The sequence below is a fragment of the Oryza brachyantha genome, chromosome 9 (genome assembly GCF_000231095.2).
Source record: "Oryza brachyantha chromosome 9, ObraRS2, whole genome shotgun sequence".
Lineage (NCBI taxonomy): Eukaryota > Viridiplantae > Streptophyta > Magnoliopsida > Poales > Poaceae > Oryza > Oryza brachyantha.
The window spans coordinates 12,061,529-12,080,376 of NC_023171.2; the positions used below are offsets into that span (position 1 = coordinate 12,061,529).

At 42.1% G+C, this 18,848-nt stretch overlaps 3 protein-coding genes across 3 annotated transcripts; all 3 read right to left on the minus strand.

Annotated features, from left to right (window-relative positions):
- Positions 1-1,292: 1,292 nt before the first annotated feature.
- Positions 1,293-6,731, minus strand: LOC102709200. Its single transcript, XM_006660701.3, has 8 exons — positions 6,425-6,731; positions 3,800-4,934; positions 3,402-3,696; positions 3,063-3,269; positions 2,809-2,982; positions 2,423-2,620; positions 2,204-2,317; positions 1,293-2,018 (listed from the first exon to the last, which is right to left on the minus strand). The coding sequence occupies exons 2-8, from the start codon at positions 4,897-4,899 to the stop codon at positions 1,668-1,670; spliced, it is 2,439 nt and encodes an 812-aa protein (XP_006660764.2). The 5' UTR covers positions 4,900-4,934; positions 6,425-6,731; the 3' UTR covers positions 1,293-1,667.
- Positions 6,732-14,849: 8,118 nt separating this feature from the next.
- LOC102709486 lies at positions 14,850-15,523 on the minus strand. The gene has a single exon (XM_040527503.1). The coding sequence runs from the start codon at positions 15,448-15,450 to the stop codon at positions 15,100-15,102; it is 351 nt and encodes a 116-aa protein (XP_040383437.1). The 5' UTR covers positions 15,451-15,523; the 3' UTR covers positions 14,850-15,099.
- A 423-nt stretch (positions 15,524-15,946) lies between these two features.
- Positions 15,947-18,368, minus strand: LOC102704553 (probable polygalacturonase). Its single transcript, XM_015841037.1, has 3 exons — positions 17,665-18,368; positions 17,111-17,442; positions 15,947-16,691 (listed from the first exon to the last, which is right to left on the minus strand). Exons 1-3 carry the CDS (start codon positions 18,207-18,209, stop codon positions 16,201-16,203), a joined length of 1,368 nt encoding a protein of 455 aa, XP_015696523.1. The 5' UTR covers positions 18,210-18,368; the 3' UTR covers positions 15,947-16,200.
- Positions 18,369-18,848: the final 480 nt, after the last annotated feature.

Here is an 18,848-nt window from a genome sequence, read left to right on the forward strand (position 1 = left end):
TCAATCCTATAATATAAGACACAACTAACATTAACATGGAGACCAAAAAAAGTAATAAATATCTTTTCGTTTATATTACCCAAGGATATGTATGCATGCATATAATGTGGTTAAACGTTTTGATGGTGAACACTATACTAGTTAATGTATGTTTGCATGCACGATTTATATTATAGGACAAAGAAAAAAAATAATTGTCTTATATTATGAGATAGACGGAGTAGATCGAATCCATCATGAAAACTGGTTCAAAGTGTTATTTATCTTACTTATGGTCATGCAGTTAAAAAAACGATTTTCTTACTTACTTACGGTGATACAGTGAAAAATAGACTTTGGACAAAGTTTAGGAGCTGAAAATAGACTTTACTTTTTAAAAAAATAAAAAAAGAAGAAGGCCCCAAAGCAGGAGAGAAACAATTGAAACGAAACATGCTTTGAGCACCCTTCGCTGTGTGGTTTATATACGAACCTATATTCTCCCTAATATTTTATTCAAAGTCATTGACTTTTAGATTTATTTGATCATTTTTTATTTAAATTGTTTTTACTGATAAATCAAATAAAACATTCATGCAACTATGCGGAATTGTTAGTCATGCTTAAATTGCTTTTAGTAACAAATCAATAAAAATAATTAATAATTATATATATATTTAAAGACTTAGAAAAACAACGGCGTGAAATGAATGAAGAAAAGGAGGAAGTTATATATACCACGGCGTCCTTTGCGTAACAGCTGGTTGATCCGTGGTGGTAATGGGGGGAGACTTTTATTCGCCAGACAACACCACCAACACGTCCTGCTTGCCATGTTGTTTGCCTACGTGAGGATGGACAAAGCTACGATCCCTCCGATGGCGACGCGACGCGCGGCGCATGCCTGCGTTGCGGTGCGGGCGGCGATACGGTATGATACGCTGCGACAGTCGATCAATCCGTCAAAACTCGCGGGGGTGGGGAGCGGAGAAGTTGTGGTGCGCGTCCGCCAGCGCGTGCGTGTGTGCCGTTTGCAAACCATGGCGGGTCCAGGCGGCCTGCCTGCCTGCAGCCACAGAGCACGATCAGGCGGAGTTTTTCCGACGGAAAAGTGGCGCCGCGCAGCGGAGGCGGAGGTGGTTTGGTTGCTGTGTCGTCGGGTGGAAAAAGGCGCCGGAAAAGCGTGGGGTCGTGGCCGCGTCCGGCACGCGAGCGAGGCGGACGGCAAAGGCAAGGCGAGCGCGGCGAGGGGTTCGGTGGTGGGATGGGATTGCGGCCCTGAGGTTGCGGGGTGCCGGGTTTCTCGAGAAAATGGTTTGATATGCCCATATTTGAGATCAAGCTAGGCCCGTCAAATTCTGGGCCACGCTCACATATGAGACATACCAGCACACATACCAGTATACCACTTCCAGACTTCCAATAAACAAATCCACCCCATTTTGCAAAGAGAGAAAACCAACCAGCTGCATTTACAAAATCAAAATCCAAATATGTATTATTATTTTACCATGAGAAGATCTAAAAGGGAACCCAACTAAACCAGCCATCTTCCAACCATGCACCTCGTCCTGTTCGTTCAGGACATGTTGCAAAGCAGTTCCATCACAACCAATTCCCCCACCCTTTGCTTTTCACCTCACAGCAAATCAGCAGGTCCAACAGGTTCACTTCCATTTCAGAGTTTTTCACTGGTTACTCAAGCCCTCCGACCATACTTCTCTAAGGAGCTGGTATCTTGCATTAACCATGGAGAATCCTTGCCCTGTGGTCGAATGGGAGACCCCATTGCAAGGTGAAGGTGGAGCACTCCTGTCGTACAGGGACGCCAGGGGGTTGTCCAGGTCGTCCAGGTCGTCGTCGCTGGTGTACCCTCTCCTCTGCACCATGGAAGCCCTCAGGTCCGTCTCCACGTTCGCACCGGCGTCTGCTACTTTGTCCGCGACATCGTCCGGTGGAGGGGGGCAGTACACAACAGGAGCGGCGGTGCAGGGGAATGTGGTGATCATGTCTTTCTCCGTGAAGCGCTCCAGCAAGCTCTGCGCGAAAATTCAGTAACCAACACTTACTGACAAAGTGTGGGAGAGTGTAACTACAAAAGCATCTTGTTTTTTGTTAAAAAAATTTGAAAGATCTTTCTTGGTTCAGTTCTTCGGTCTTTTGTAATGCTACAGCATAATGTGTAATAAATAGCATTTAGCAAAATTGCAAAATGATGACATACCTCGTCATTCAGCTCCTCTAAAACCATTCCAGAAACAGGTTCAGGACAGAACTCGTCAGGAGTGAAGTTGCATAGTATCCTTGTTACCAGTGGAAGGCCAATAGAAGGGCAGACCTAAACAAAATGATAAAAATTTTAAGTACGGCGTTGAATCTGAATATATACTCTGACTTGACTTAAGAGTTGGTAGTGAGGGAGCAACTATGCACGAATACTAACCTCTTTCCTAATAGACTTTTCGAGAAGCATGTCCTTCGGGAGCATCAGAAGATCACTCAGCTGGTTGAGCAGCTTAAAAGAACTTACATCAACGGAATGTCTTCTGTCATCACTATCATCTCCTGCTTGACCGTCCTTCTCAGAGGCAGCAGCAACCATGCCAAACTTATCTTGCAACCATCGAGACCAATTCCCAATCTGAAGAAGCATTTCGTCCATTAACATTTCGTTTTGTTTGCAAGGAACAAATAATGAAAAATCACATGTTCTGGGTTGTTCTTCGTGCAGTTACAGGAAACACTCCAAAGTGGTTTTAATCTAAGGATATTTTCTTTTGATGCAAATTTAATCTAAGGATATAGTTGTTTTGCAATCTAGGTACATACCGAGTTCTTTAGCTGTGCGCCTGATCCAAAGCTGAAGTCCCCAGCTGGAATTGGTAGAACTCTTGACTCAACAATTGGGTCAGATATAGGATCAGAAGGTATTTCATTCGCAGATTCACGAAGGACTGCATTAAACATAGCAACATCTAAACGGGCTACACACTGCTCCATCACCTGGTAATAGCAGAACAATTCATTTATAACCTTCACAAAAATGATTATTCTTTTCAACAAAAGAAAACATGTTAACGAACCAGTTTTGCCAACACTGGTAAGCATCCACATTCATGTCCACCAGCACGAAGAGGACATATTCTGCTGAAGGCATCATGGAATGCAGTTTTCCAAAGATGAATGGAGAAGTTCCCTTGTTGCTGATCACCCAAAGCAGGTCCTGACAAACTCCCAGCCTTTGGACTTGATATATCTTCTCTTAGTGTTTGCATGTGGGGTGTCAATGCCTATAAAGGAAACAACCTTCCGAAAATTGATAAAAAAAATGGATAAAAATGTCTGCTATCCTAGTTTCAAATAGAGTAAAAATGTATCCAGTTTCCTAAAAAGTGCTGAAATAGCATAAAACGAAGCTTTACCTGCCACCACACTGACTCAACAATCCGAGAAAAGATCCAGGATTCAATCTTCTCCAATGCAAGCACAAGTGTATCAGTTTCCCGCCAATCATCAGGTAATGGCCAGACAGCAGGTCTAGCATGCTTGCCATTGTAGTTGCGTTTCCGCCGCATTGCTGAAGAGTTCTTGCCAAGCATGTTTGCATTACCATTCGTGCTGAAAGCCTTCATAGCAAGACTTGGCTGGCATGAAATTCCAAAGGTTTGTGCAATGATTTCTCTCAAAACAACCGTATTTGATAGCCAGAATGTCAACCTACATCAAAATTAAACTTTTAAGACAAACAAAAGGAGTAAATATCATGCTGGCATGCACGAATAAAAGTTGGACTTAATAGCTAATAGCCATAATACTTTACCTTGAAACATCATTTCCACAGGATTTTGCAACAATGACAAGCCCAGAAACAAAGTTCTTGGTGACAGAAGCTTTCTTATCTGAGGACCAAAACTTTGATGCATGAATATATAGCCTAGACAGACGCCGAGCTGGTGTATGCAATTTATGTGATGAACATCCGTGCTCTGGCACTACTGAATACAGAGAAATTTCAAGTGCAGCAACTTCACGTAGTTCCTGCTCCAACCTTTCACATTTTGATTTCAATTCCTTGTTCATTTCATATGCAGCTGATTTATCATCTATGCTTTCTTCAGTATTGGCAGTTTCCTCATCAGTACCAGTACTCTGATCACAATTTGGAGCTTCATCTAATATATCGATCTCCTTTGCCTCTTCATTGGATTTATTGTTAGATGGTATACCCTCAATGGCGTTAGCATCAGTTGCTATACCCGCAATGATCTTATCATCAGTGGCTCTACCGTCAGTGTTACTGTCATCAGTGGCACTGCCCTCAATGCTCCTATCATCAGTGGCTCTGCCCTCAGTGATTGCACAATCGACATCTCTGTTCTCGAAGGCCTTATTGTCAGTGGTTTTGCCCTCAGTGGCCTTATCATCAGAGGCTTTGCCCTCAATGGCCTTATCTTCAGCTACATCCTCAATGGATTTATCATCCGTTGATATATCCTCAACAGCTTTATCATCCATCTCCTCAGACACCTCAGATGAAGGACAAGACGGAACTTTCACGTTTTCTGGCCTTGTTAACTCAGCAGTTTTACCACCATTGTCTGCTTTGTTTGGCTTTGGAGATTTGTTCTGCAAATTGTTTGACGATATATATTGCAGCTTAGTGTGCACTTGGTGATTCAAATTAATTCTGCCTAGGCGCGGGCTGTTTTCCTTTGATTCTTTCTTCACTAGCTTCTTTGGAACCCTGGAAACTCTTTTGACTCTGGTAGGAGTATCTTCGTTACTGTTAGCCTCAACCTGAGATGAAACGGAGTCTCTATCTGGCTCGTAGTCTAACCCTGCTTCTTTTTCTTGTTTAAGATCTCGTTCCACATCAGTCGAATGCTCATCCCTCTCTTCCACATTCTCTATTGCACCCATGTCAATGGTTGTTTAGTGAAGTAGAAACTTGATACCTATATATAACACCAACAAAGTAAGTAAAGTAAGTAGCAAGAGCAAAATTCTTGGCAACTTGATCAAGTCAATGAGCAAGATAGCAAAAGTGATTTTCAAGGGTGGCCCAACCCTGCAGCATAATGATAATGACAGCCAAAAGTCAAACACAAAACAGCTTGTACATAAATTGGTTTAACTGAAGAGATCAATAACATAAGAAGTACACATTGGAAGTTCATGTTCATAGAGGTAACTTCAACCGCACCCGGATTAAAACGCTAAGAAGCCCATGTTCATAACTTCATAGTTCATGAACAAGTGATAGGACATCAAATCAATAACTGATCTCCAGCTTGTCTCAACAACTGGACAGCTAAGAAAAATCCCCATGATAAAGAAACATTTGAGGCAAATTTTTCACCTTAAACCGATGGTGTAACATGAGAATTCAGTACAATTATGCCTCCTTGTCTATTTGATTTCAGGAGGTAGTTGGGGCGCACATGGCAGTGGGGCACGCTGGTCTTGGACCATCATGCGACTGGATTGCATTGGAGAATTGAGGTCCCAGCTGGACGAAAGAGCCCCAGACAGAAAGCTATACAATAACTAGACTACAGGCAGATCTGACAAGCCGCAGATTTGGAAAAGGTAACAACGATCCATGATGAAACGCACACTAGCCACCAGTGACAGCGAGCTATCCAGTACTCGATTCCATACCAAATTACAGGTCCTAGCCGTTGCCCACATTTACCAATCACCACACAAAGCAGTTCAACATGCAAGTGCAGTACTAACTTTGGATAGAACAAATGACAGGAGCAATTCACCACGGTAAATTTCAAGAATCAGCAGGAAAAAAAGAAGCAAATATCAGATGACAGGGTAATACACGGCAGCGATAAATGTTGGCTGAAACCAATGGACTCCAAATTGGCATTGAGAATTCAGGTGTTCCGTACGCGCAGAATTTATCAGGTATCTGGCTAACTGCTAGTCCAAGAACATCCAAGCCAATCGCGTGCACAGAAGAAGTAAAGAAACGGAAGCACGAGACTATGAGAGATCATCATATCGATCAATGCTGCAAATGCGGAACACTGAACAATCGGCTACAAGACTAGACTTCCACCGTAATCCCAAGCAAAATTTACCCAATCGGCTACAGTTTGCGAAGTAGGCGCATAGAAAATGTTCAGATTTTCAACAGAAACGTGAGGCTAGTTGGGTGCCTGGCTCACGAACTTACGAACTAAAACGCAGAGATCTCAGTTCTCATCCATGCCGCAGGTACAGCTGCGAAGGTGCAGTACAGAGAAGAAACCCAAGGAACCAACAGCAACAAAAATGGAAACCAACTAACCAACTAACCAAATCAAATCTCCGATACGACACCGAAATATCACACCGCGCAAGAGCCAGATTGGGGGGGCGGGGTTGGAGGTGGTGGATTCTCGGGGGAAGCGGAACGGCAGAGAGGAAGAAGAACCGGAATGCTCCTCACCCTCCGGGTCGTTGCGGTTCTGCCGCTTCGGTTGCTGCGACGCCGAGCGGGACGAGCAGTTGCCACTCCACTCCACTCCACTCCAATTCTTTTTTTTTTCTAATGGCGGCGCGGGGTTTAATGGCGACCGGGAGCGGAACGTGCTTGCCTTGGATCAGCGCCGCCGCCCCGCCCCCCGTGAGCGTGCGGAATGTCCGTGCCCGGCGGCGGTCGGCGCTGCCGCCACCGGCCGGCCAACTACGCTGCTGTGCTGGCTGATGCGGCCGCGACGCGACTACGGCGAGCGTCAGAGGCGGGCACCGCGTGGGCGCTGCTTATATCAACGTGCATTTCGAGGCCCCCGAGTCGGGCCACCGCGTGCGGTTAGCCTACCAGGCGATTTACATGGCACCTCAGCCACTTTTTTGAAAAAAGAAAAAAAAAACGAAGAAAGGAGTTGCTGCTGCCGCCGCATCAGCCATTTTTTTCTCGAACTGACGATTCCAATTTAGGTTTTTTCAAAATGTATTACCCCTTTTTAAAATAGTCCCTTTAATAAGATGGTGTTATTGACTCTTGATCGTCTTATTAAAAATATAAATATATAAAAAAATTACGTTATGATTAAGTAAATTTAGTGATAAATACTATCACAATAAAATAAATAATAGTTATATAAGATTTTTAAATAAGGCAAATGGTTAAATGTGCATAAAAAATAACGGTATTAACTATTAAAATATGAAGGTAGGTAGTATAGTCTATTTAGTATTCGTGTTACATTATAAATAATATTGTTCATGTTATTATTTGTTTTCAGCACTCACTTCTTATATTTTTTTAAAAAAATCTTACCTCTAACTAATCTTTAACCTTCGTTTATTCCACACTTATAGGGTATCTAGTTTTTTCCTTATTATCTTTAATCTTTTCTCGTTTTGGTACCGAAGGAGTATATACAAATATTACTCCCTCAACAGAAAAAGATAGGAATAGGAGAATTCGAAATTATTCGATTGTCATATAATCTTTTCGATTTTGCTTATATTTATAAGCTAAAATATTGATTTTAGGAGTTTTTTCACCAATATTTATTTTTTTTATTTAAATTGCTAATAATATGTATATAATATTTTTATTTATAAATTATTTTTTATTTATAAATAAGATAATTGACAATCACGAATTAGGAAGGTGACCGTACTCGTCTACTGGAGATCCCCGACCCTGGTCATCCGAGGCAGAGGCTGTGTCGGTGGTGGTAGGTCACCATCGGCATCAGCATCACTCATGACAATCGGATTAAACCGGTGATTAAACAAAGCCACGCGCGGTTTTGTCATGCGCCGCCGCTGTGATGCTGCGCCGTGCACCGGCGAGCACCAAACCGGACAGACGCACGCGGTGGCCGCCGGCGACGTGACCGGCCGGTCCAGCTCAGTAGCTCACCGACGCAAGCACCGCCGGCTCCTCTGGCCCCCACCCTGTACGTTTCTGAACACTCGAAACACGCTTGTTGTACTATCGAAAAAAAAATATATATTCAGCAGAGAGCTCTGGCCTCTGGCATCTGGATGAACACCAACCCACCGGCAGCGCCATTGCTACTGAAAGTTGCTTAACACGCCGCATAATGTAGATGCAGTGGTTAGAATATTTACTCCGTTTTCTTTCGAAACAAAAAAAAATCCCACGATTCCCACGTTGAGAGACAGTATTGTTTTTTCTCGAAACTAATAATCGGCATTGCAACGAGCTAAGTCCGTTTCATCGTGAAATTTGGTAGAAAAATGAATTAAGTATAATACACATAAAATGTTACGTGCAAGGATAGGGATTAGGGAATGACGAATGACTTTTACTTTTAATTAGTAAAGACATAATACTGACATAGAAACTAGTAACATGTGCATACCCATCCCTGTAAACACACATCTTGCCTACACAAGCACATCTAAAATTTGGATCAACATACCTTAAGATTAAAACAAGCCATCATAACGTTGCCTACGCATCATGAATTAATTATTCTTGTCTCCCAGAGCTCAGGATAACAGCCAACCACCGGCCGTATTATTGCTACGAAAATGACTATAACACACCGCAGAATGTAGATGCCACAGTTTGGATATTTATTCTTTTTTTCTTACAAAACAAAAGAAAAATCGCCATGATTCCTATGTTAAAACAGCATTGTGAGAATTGATTACTCTTTTTTTTTAGACAAGGGCCTCATCTTTGTTTTATGCGGTCCCTCTGATCTATTATTCGTGGTCTCTGTTGATCATGGTATAATTATCTACCTTTTCTTTTAGGTGTCTTTGTCTCCATGTACTCCCCCTACCTTTCATTTTTGTTGCCTTGCATTTTGGCCGTACGTGCTCTCCAACAACTCCGCACCGCAATAGATCTGTTGTGCCCGACGTTCAACACAATTTTCATTTTGAGATTTTAGAACTAAATACCGTCAAAATTATCTAAATCTGTATCTTTTGGTCATGCCAACCTATGGCCAAAACCCACCTAGATGGCCAAATAATTCTGCCATATTATGCCAAGTAATTGCAAGTAGCCCCAATCCCCAATCCTGACAATGAAAACGGCCATGCTCATATGAATATTTGTACTACTCATAAGTATTTTTAGAATTTAAATTTGCACATTGAAAAAAACACTTTTGCATGGATTGTTATTATTTTAGTCACTCCAATGATTCTAGGGCTCATATTTGCAAAAAAAAATATGAATAAAACTCTTTTATATATATATATATATATATATATATGTATGTATATGTACTCTTAGCCATCTAAAAATCAATACCGAAAAATAAACTTTGGTAAAAAAATCTAAAATCAACTCCAAATTTAAGGTTTAAAATTAAAATTTTGATTCATAAACATAAAAAAAACGAATAGATGGGGCTTGAAAAAGGAGCCTAATCAATTCAAAACTCAAAAATTATTAATGAAGTGATTTAAAGAGAATCTTCTAATATCACTTTAGTATTTACTAAACAACTGTAAAAGACCTATATTTTAGAAGGGATAGATTGGGTAGCAGGTAGTAGTAATAATTTAGAGGTCAAACAAAATTAAAGCTTACTACTATGTTCATTGGATGCCTCCGCGGTCATACAGCTTTTGGAAATTAGCACGAAATGATTTGAGGGCATTAGTACATGCCAGCATGAGTAAGGCCGTGTTCGGTAGGTATGGAGTAAGTTAACTTATCTCTAACATGAAAAACGTAGTAATAGATTAATATATGATTAATTAATTAATTATTAATTATTAAAAATATAAAATAGATTAATATGATTTTTTAAAACAACTTTCCTATAAATTTTTTTAAAAAAATATACCGTTTAGTAGTTTAGGAAACGTGTGCCGTGAAAAACTAGGAAAATAAGTTAATTTAATGAGGGCAAAGAACGCGGCCTAAGAGCAGACGCATCTACGTACGGAGCGCCGTCGTCTGGCTTCTAGACGCTATATAGTACAGGGATGCATCGCCTTGCATGGTTAGCTGCTCACAGTCTCACAGGCTCACAGCAGAGGGCAAGAGGCCAAGGAATAATTTAGGCTGTAACAAAATGATAGTTCATCTGGCACTATCCGGGACCTCAGGAAATTTAATTTTTTACTAATCTTACGTGTCAGTGCACCCCCCTCTCACAAGCCTCGTGAACTGGATAAAATTATTTCCGTAAAGAGTGGCACAAAGTTAAAAGCATGTATATATCTTCCTTCATCCACTGTTGAAAGCGCAGTTATTCGTCCTCCCCTGGCTGCCACATTATCGATAATCACCCTTCCCTTGCTACCACATTATCGGTAATCACCGCATGATCCAATATTTTATTCTCAACACATTCTCTCAGCCTATCCCCTGCATATGTGTATGGCCAATGTGCTTCTCTCTTTTCGGAATATCTAGACCCACCCTCTTTCCGTTTGTTACACTGCATGAGCATGTTTTTGGATCTTTACACTGCATGAGCATGTTTTTGGGATCCAGTGACTTTTTTCTCTTATCACATCAGATGTTTAAACGTTAATTAAAAGTATTAAATATAGACTGATAACAAAACTAATTGCATAAATAAAGATTATTTCATTAGACAAAATTTTTAAGCCTAATTAATCCACGATTAGCAAATGTTTATTGTAGCATCACATTCGCTAATCATGCATTAATTATGCTTAATAGATTCGTCTCACGAAATATTCTAGAGTATAGAGTGGGTTTTATTAATAGTCTATATTTAATATTTCTAATTAGTGTTAAAAATTCGATGTGACTACGACTTAAAAAAAATAAGAGGAAAATTCTAATGTATTCATATGAGCTAACTGTGTGACGATATGAGTGTGATGCGCTGACGTTACATAACACTTGGACGGTGGAAATGGAATGTTCTTCGGAGACAAGAGTTCTGATGCTAAAGGAAGAGTTGTCACACAAGCTTTATTGGATTAAAAGCATTGCCTCGCCCATTAGGCCATTACAGCTGCCAAACAAAGGAATTTTTAGGCCAAAGAATGGACGGAGGCAAGGGCCTGATGACATGCAGTGATGCAGACAGTGCGACCACCCACGGCGGGGTCATGGCAATGGCATGCTACCGACACTGTTCATGGCGCTTTTTTATAGTAAAACATCATTTCATATTATAAGACTTTCTAGTTGTTTAAATTCATCAATATATCTATGTATATATTTTGCATATGTGTCCAGCTTTATTTGCAGACATATAAATCTAGGCAAGATAAAAAGATCTTATAATGTGGAATGGATGGAATAACTATTAAATGCCTCCAACATCTCAGCAGGTCACTAACGCAGAAACCCCACACACACGAACTGGAACTCGCAGTAGTACCTTTTGGATTGAGTGAATTTCAATGAAATATGAAACCAAATCCCACAGGAAGGATAATATCCTACAGACCATTGGGAAACCAAATTCGAATTAGTACATTCAGTCTCCAGTGAAGAATAAAGACTAAGAAATACCAGTAGGGACTTCACAGACATTTCTCTCTATACACCCAGCTGCCTACGACGATCTGGCTAGAAGGAAGCAGAGACCAAAGCAAAGTTGCCAATAAGAGCAGGTACAATAGAGACTATAAGCTGACTATAAATATATTTTAAAGAGAAAGAGAGGAGAGTGAGCTACTAATTTGTAGCTAATTACAGCACGTGCTCCAAGACGCTTAGTGTGTATAACATGTGGGACCATGTATTACTGTTTTATAGATAACTATCGTATGAATTGACTATTAAATTAATTATAGATGAATTAGAGCTAGTAGAGCTATACTATTGAACTTACTCTAACCAAATAATCTGTCCGGGGGGGGGGGGCATGACAAGTATGCAGAAAAGAATTGTCATCACAGATAATGGACGGTGGACGGTGGTTGGCTAGTATTAAGTCATTAACAGCTTTGCCAGCTATTCAGTTTTCCACATCTGCACATTAAAACATAGCGGACCACACCAAAAGGTCTTTAGGACGTGACAACAATCGGGCCATGGTAATTGAACCACATATAAAACTAACCCCATCTGAATCGCCAGTAATGCTGTATGAATTTCATGGCAAGTGAGATAACGGCAAAATGGGGTTCTATAAGAAAATTTAGCAGGAATTGAGGTTCTGTTAAAAATCCCATGGCTGCAATTTTGGAGCATCTGCATGGGGGTCACACAGCAGATCCAAACTACAGGGAAATTTAAGAAAAAGAAGAAATTTGCTAGTGTCGCACAAAAATACAAGGAGCAAATTTAACAAAATACTGGACAGGCAGAACAAGTATCCAGTAAAAGGAATGGCAGACCTGTTCAGAAGTTCATGAAAGACATATTAGCTTTGGATCTATGCAGAAATTGACATATGACTCACATCAAGGCAAGCGATTCAGGAAAGTGGTCTTATAAAGATGCATCCTGAAACAAAGCAAGCAGAATAAATCTACATGACATAAAGGATGAATAAGTTGTCGATCCAGGTCTAAAGTGTAAGACAAATGCTAAAGCTTGAATAGACAACATCTTTATTTTGTAGATCCCAAATGTCCAATTACCTATTTCCACTTTTAGAGCAGTAGCTAATAGTCTTACAATACTACGGATTGGTTAGGATGGCTGTTCTGCTGCTCAATCCATAAGAAATCACAAGGAAACAAGAAACAGCCCTTATGGTCTGATTCTCTATGTTACTAGCTTAGGTATAAGAAGAGAACAGTATACGCCTCTTCCTCATGTGCACTGTAACAGACTAGCAATCCAGATTCACGTGTCAGTGGCATATTTATATCTCACTCGTCTGCTGAGTTAGACCTCAGAACGTTCAGGCCACCCCTTTGGTTCTCAAATCTGTCTAACCAACCATGGTCTGCTAAAAGTTAGAATCCCTATATATTTTGACAATGTTTTTGCTTACAGTTGTAACATTAAAAGGCATATGTGAAAAACATAGGTTGAAGTTTGTAAAAAATAAATATGTAAACAAAGTTGCAGTGGTGGGCTGGTGGCATGGTGTTTTGTGTCTAAAGCCTACGCAAGCCTGTGCTAGACCCTAAAACTAAAAAAGTGAAGTACATCCGGGATGTGTTTGGTTTCAAGGATGGGATGGATTGGGTCAGAGCCATCTCAGTTTTACTAGTGTTTGGTCATGGACTAGGTGGGATGGGTCGGACCCAGTGGGGAATATTCCCTCGATGGACTGGTTTGACAAATTTGGCCGAACTGATCCATCCCAGGTCACGCGCACAGAGGGAGAGAGGGAGGTGAGGTCGCACGGAGGGAGGGAAGGAAGTGAGGCATCCCACAGCGCACACACGGAGAGATCCCTGTGTTGTTAATTACCCCTTCCATTTCTAAATAACTGATGTTATACATAGTTAAATTTTCAAACATAGATTTGCAAAGAAATTGAGAGAAAACAACCGAAGATGTATTTATTTTAAATATTTTACTTATATAAATAAACATCTAATTACTTTCAGTTATTCATATATTAATCCTACTACCCAATGTTTTATTTGGGAGATAAGAGGTAACCTCATCAACTCATTATGGAAACTGGAAAGGTAATCATATATACCCATCCCATCTCCATCCCTCGAACCAAGCATGTGATAGGTTCACTCCATCTTATCTCATCCATCCAACCAACCAAAAAACAGTGTCCAACCCATCCCTCTAACCAAATAGAAAAATAGGATCAACTCATTCTGTAATTCAAGGATGGATCTGACCCATCTCACCTCGTCCGCGAACCAAACACATCCTTAAAAGATAAAAAGTTCAAATATAAGCGTATATTGCAAGATGTTCCACTGTAGAAGGAATGACCAATGCAAGATAGTAGGGTTAAACAGATCCTAATTCCTTATAGAGCACAGTTCACTACTGATTATCTTCCCGATCTGCTGCACGACATTGAAGCTTCCACAAAACCAATCAAACTTCATAACCCAGGCCCCAGAGATCAGTTAAACCAGTTAATTGAACCATTCCTATGGGATAGAAGAGCAGTCAGGATTCAAAAATATTTCCCAACTAAAAATGAAATGTTTAGAAGAACTCTACAACTCGTATAACATGCGAGAACAAGGTTGGAACGTGACATTGAAGAATCAGCATGTATACATGAGAAAACTCAAACAACATAACTATTAAATTCATGGACATTATGCACCAATAACAGATCTGATCAGCTAGAAATATTCAAAATTAACAGAATCCCATTTTTCTTTCTTCTAAACAGAAAATGAAGAATTGAGACCACAAAATTTCCTGCTCAAAGGAGTCCTTATATTTCTCTGCACGTGTGTTTAAAATTGCTGTGGATGAAGATGAAGAACCATTAAGCGTCTCAGAACTGATATTTGGAAAAACAGATCTCCTAGCTATATGTTTATCAAGGTGCCAAAAAAGGGCACTATGATCATGGTTGGTCTACGGTAGTAGCCAAGGTCCCTGAATATCCTGGTACCTGACCTTAATATGTGATATGCTGTCATGGACTTACCAGGTGATGGTGAAAGCCTTTCAAAACTAATGACACTATAATATGTGTCATTGTGTCATTGATATACTAATGTTTCATGGTAGTGAACTAGTGATAATATGCATACGGATGTGTTCAACTTTAACAAATTGATAGGCTAGTTGGCATCACCGTAAGTTGTAACAGCCACTGGTGCCACAGTACAAAATCATCCCTTACGACATTTTCTATGTTATTTCCAGTTAGCTTAACAGTAGTGCCATGATCCGTTTTAGCAACAAGGCAACGGCCATCATATTTGGCAACAGGAACAGTTATCCGTGTTTACAGTTTGGCTTCATCATTCATCAAGACAATGCTTGCTCAGGCAACGTCGACGTTGTTCAACCTAACACCAACATGTCATCTGCAACTGAGTTATTTGGGAATGGGAGAGACTAATTAAATTCTAGCTGTGCTCACGAAAATTTGCAGTGCAGCACATCTAAAGGAGGGAAAAATAATACAATTGCAAAGCATTCCAAAATGTTGAAGGCATTCGCCACCATCGGATAAATTCCACAAGGAAACAGAAACAACAGCACAGTGTTTTAGCCCGCACATCTCAACCATCTTATTGGAAGCAAAACAGACGTAAATCTATGGTTCGGGGTGACCTGTGGCGCGCAGATCACTCGGCCTGCGCCTCCGCGGAGGCCAGCTCCTGCTGCTGGAGGCGCTCGAGCGCCTTCTGGTGCGCCCAGGTCTCGAGGGTGAGGTCGGGCTTGGCGTTGAGCCCGACGCCGAGGATGACGACGGTGAGGAAGGAGGTGAGGTAGCAGGGAAGCTCCCAGTCCTCCCACTTCCGCGACTCCCCCGGCGGCGGCGGCGGCCGGTTGAACAGGTAACCCTTGGGCCGCTCCTCGTGCCCCGGGGTCGACCACCGCCCCGCGCCCTCGCCTTGCCCGCCGCCGCGGACGCGCGCCGCCCCGCGCAGCCGCGCCCGCAGCATCCCTCCCGCCGCCGACGAGATCGCCCGCATCGAGCCCGGTAGGTGGAGATCGGAGAGAGGTCGCCGCCGATTTGGGAAGAATTGCTCAACAACGAGGAGACGAGGCAGGCAGAGGTGAGGTTGCAGGAGATGGTGCAAATGGGCTGGGCTTTGGTCGAGTAAACTGGGCCGGTTTGCAAAAAGTTGGGCCGGATTTGGAGGTTCGGACTCTTCTCAATTTTTGTATGCAAAAGGTTGGAGTGAATGCTCTCCAGATTCCACAAATTTTAATCATTTTTAAACCAGAAATTTCAACTTGAACATATTTCTGTGAACTCAACATTTCTGTGATTAGTACGGAGTACCAAGCAAATAAGCAGTTGAAGTAGAGTTATGAATAGACACGCACATTGAAATTTGGAAAGCGGATCGGAATAAGAGCATAGGTGATTATTATAGGCAATTGAGGCTAAATTTAATTCAGTTCAGCGTAGAACACAAATCAAGCCATTCTCACTCCTTTATAGAAGTTTATGGAGAGTTGGGACTTGCAAATTTTGTTGACCGGTGAAAGAACTTACGCCTTTCATGCAATGTTTATGAGAATTTAGAGTATTTACCACTAAATTCGTTTGCGTTAACTTTTTTACCGCCCAATCAAATTCTCAATGTTTATTGACATGGCTAGAATCATATGCCTTTCAGGAGGATCTTTATTTACAAATTTCAACAAAAGAATCGGCATTTATTCACGATACAGATACATGCTCAAATGTGATGTTCAGTCGGCTTGTTCTTCCCTTACCTACTGACATCCAGCGACTGCCAGTTATGGAATGACAGCTTGTCAATTGTTGATGCCCGGAAGAGGAGAGGATCAACATCCCAGCCTTTGAGGCTTCCTCTTGTCCATCTCATCCTCACATTGTCGATCTCTAGGCCAGAGATGTGCTCTAGCATCATACCACCGGTCCTGTGCTTCACCATCTCCTGGCATCCAGGTCTGTAATCATACAGCCCTCCCGAGTAGTTTGTCCATCTCTTGTAGGTTAGGTCGACATTCTTGAACTTGAGGTTGCGAAGCAGCCCGTGCTTTGATCCAGCCAAGAAAACTCCATTTTCTGATACTGAGGAGATGTTGATGAACTGTATTTCTGAAATGGTTCCTTCTTTGGAATCTGGGTGCCTCGGACATGTGGTGATGTAGATCGGCTCAGCTCTCCCCCACCATGAAGGATGGTAGTACCTGGTGCTTATTTTGATGTTTGAGAACACTACATCTCTCACATTCCCTGCAGAAACAATGCAAGTCTGTTTTAGAGGGAACTTTAAAGCAAATCTAATTTCTAGACTAAAAACCTTAAAGTTCCAGTTTATAGTTAATGCAAATTCACTATGGATTTTTTTTTCTGTATACAGGATAGGTTCACAATCACTAGTGCATAAAATTCTATACAAACACAACGTTCAAGTTCAACAAGAGGCTCAGATAGACTAAAAAATGTCCTTGAAACATTATAATATATTTTAATTGTTGCAGAAAGTTTAGAGTGTCCTGGTTCAGAACTTCAGATAGCCTAAAACATGTCCTTGAAAACATCATCATAGTTTTCATTGTTGCAGAAATTGTAAAACGTGCTGGTTCAGATAGCCAAAGAAATGTCCTTGAAAACATGGCGATAAACTTACAACAACAAGTATAGGTCAGTACCTCCATCTCTGATCTGCATTCCAAGTCCTCGATGTGAATCAACTATCGTAATGTTGTCAAATACCAGCTTCTTGAAGTCAAAGAAGCTAGCGCTTCCAAACTTGATAGCACAGGATTTAGTCCGGATCCAGCAGTTCGTTGCCGTAAAGTTGAAAACAGGACCTGTGGTTGATTTTGGGCATATTGCATCGTCTCCGGTGTCGATGTGACAATCCGTGATGACCGTGTTGTTCGAATCCTCAATGTCGATGCCGTCGTTGTTGGGAGTGTCAAAATCCCCATATATCGACACATTGTGGATCACTGAATTGTCACACCTGACAAGATGTAGACTGCAGGAAATGCAAGTGTATAGCCTGTTAACTTTGCCTGAATATCTCATCACTAGAAAATTGCAGTGCATGTTTGCTCATCAGATGATACCTATAGCCGTCCAGTGCGAATTAGCAGGATTTTTCGGCTTTGGGATGAAATAATACGGAAAATTTTTAGCATCTCTGCTGTTCTACTACGAACTGACCAATGAAGTGAACTGAGGACCAAGAAATGCTCACCACCAGTAGGCGGGCTGGTTGAGGGTGATGTCATGGATCCTGACATCCTTGGAGTCGATGAAGCCGACGAGCCGCGGGCGGCACTCGTCGCCCTTGCAGTCGCCGGTGACGTTCCAGCTCACCATGATGTTCTTCTGCGCGTTGGGCGTGACCACGAATGCCCCGCCCTGGCCGTTAATCTCGCCGCCGCCGGTGACCCCGGCGCCGGTGGTGTTCTCGGCGAGCACGACGTACCAGCGGCGCGACTCCGGCGGGTAGTCCCCCTGTCTGGTCCCGCCCAGCAGCCGCGCCCCGGGGGCGACCTCGAGCACCACCCGCGAGCGGAGGTGGACGGTCGCCGTCAGGTAGTCCCCAGGCGCCGGGAGGAGGACGCGCCCGCCCCCCGCGGCCGCGCAGGCTTCGACGGCCGCCTGGATGGCCCCCGTGTCGTACCGCACGCCATCGCCCGCCGCGCCGTAGTCCGCCACGGAGAAGACGCGGGCATGCGACGTGCCCGCTTCCGCCGGCGCCAGCAGCAGCAGCAGCAGTAGCAGAAGAGACGCCATTGCGATGTTGACTCACCAAGAATCACTCTCTTCCACTCGAGCTGCACGGGGTCGCTTGGAAATTGGAATGGAACTCAGTTGGATCGGGATTTCATCGTGTCGCCGTCGCGAGGACGACGAGAGCGAGAGAGACGGAAGCTGATGGAAAAGGGATAGGCCGAGTGGAGTGGACTCCATGGAGCCTGGAATCTTCGATCGGTCGTACTACCTCCTTCCAAGAAATAAGGATCGGTACTATTTACTCATAACTTTTGATTATTTATCTTATTCAAATTATTTATCTTATTCAAAAATTTAGTGTAAATATAAAAAATTATAAATAATACTTAAACTACTTTTAATAATAAAGAAAGTAATGAAAAATAAATAATACTTTCAAATTTTTTAATAAGACAAATAGTCAAACATTGCAAACAAAAAGTCAAAATCCCTATGATCTAGGAATAAGAGAGTACTACATGGCACTAACCGATCTCAACACAAAGACATTAAGGGTCTCTTTGAATTACAGGAAAGAAAAAGCGGAGAAATAGGAAAAAGATTCTGACAGGAACGTAGGTGTAAAACATAGGATTGCAAAACACAGTAAAAACGTAGGAATGACCGTTTGATTGGACCACAGAAAAAACATAGAAATTT

Coding starts and splice junctions, on each gene's coding strand:
- LOC102709200 (XM_006660701.3), bottom strand. CDS start 4,899: ATGGGTGCAATAGAGAATGTGGAAGAGAGGGATGAGCATTCGACTGAT. Junction 3,697..3,799: donor TGTGGAAATGATGTTTCAAG/GTAAAGTATTAT, acceptor ATTTTGATGTAG/GTTGACATTCTGGCTATCAA. Junction 2,983..3,062: donor TACCAGTGTTGGCAAAACTG/GTTCGTTAACAT, acceptor TGCTATTACCAG/GTGATGGAGCAGTGTGTAGC.
- LOC102709486 (XM_040527503.1), bottom strand. CDS start 15,450: ATGCGGGCGATCTCGTCGGCGGCGGGAGGGATGCTGCGGGCGCGGCTG.
- LOC102704553 (XM_015841037.1), bottom strand. CDS start 18,209: ATGGCGTCTCTTCTGCTACTGCTGCTGCTGCTGCTGGCGCCGGCGGAA. Junction 17,443..17,664: donor AACCAGCCCGCCTACTGGTG/GTGAGCATTTCT, acceptor CATTTCCTGCAG/TCTACATCTTGTCAGGTGTG. Junction 16,692..17,110: donor AATGCAGATCAGAGATGGAG/GTACTGACCTAT, acceptor TTGTTTCTGCAG/GGAATGTGAGAGATGTAGTG.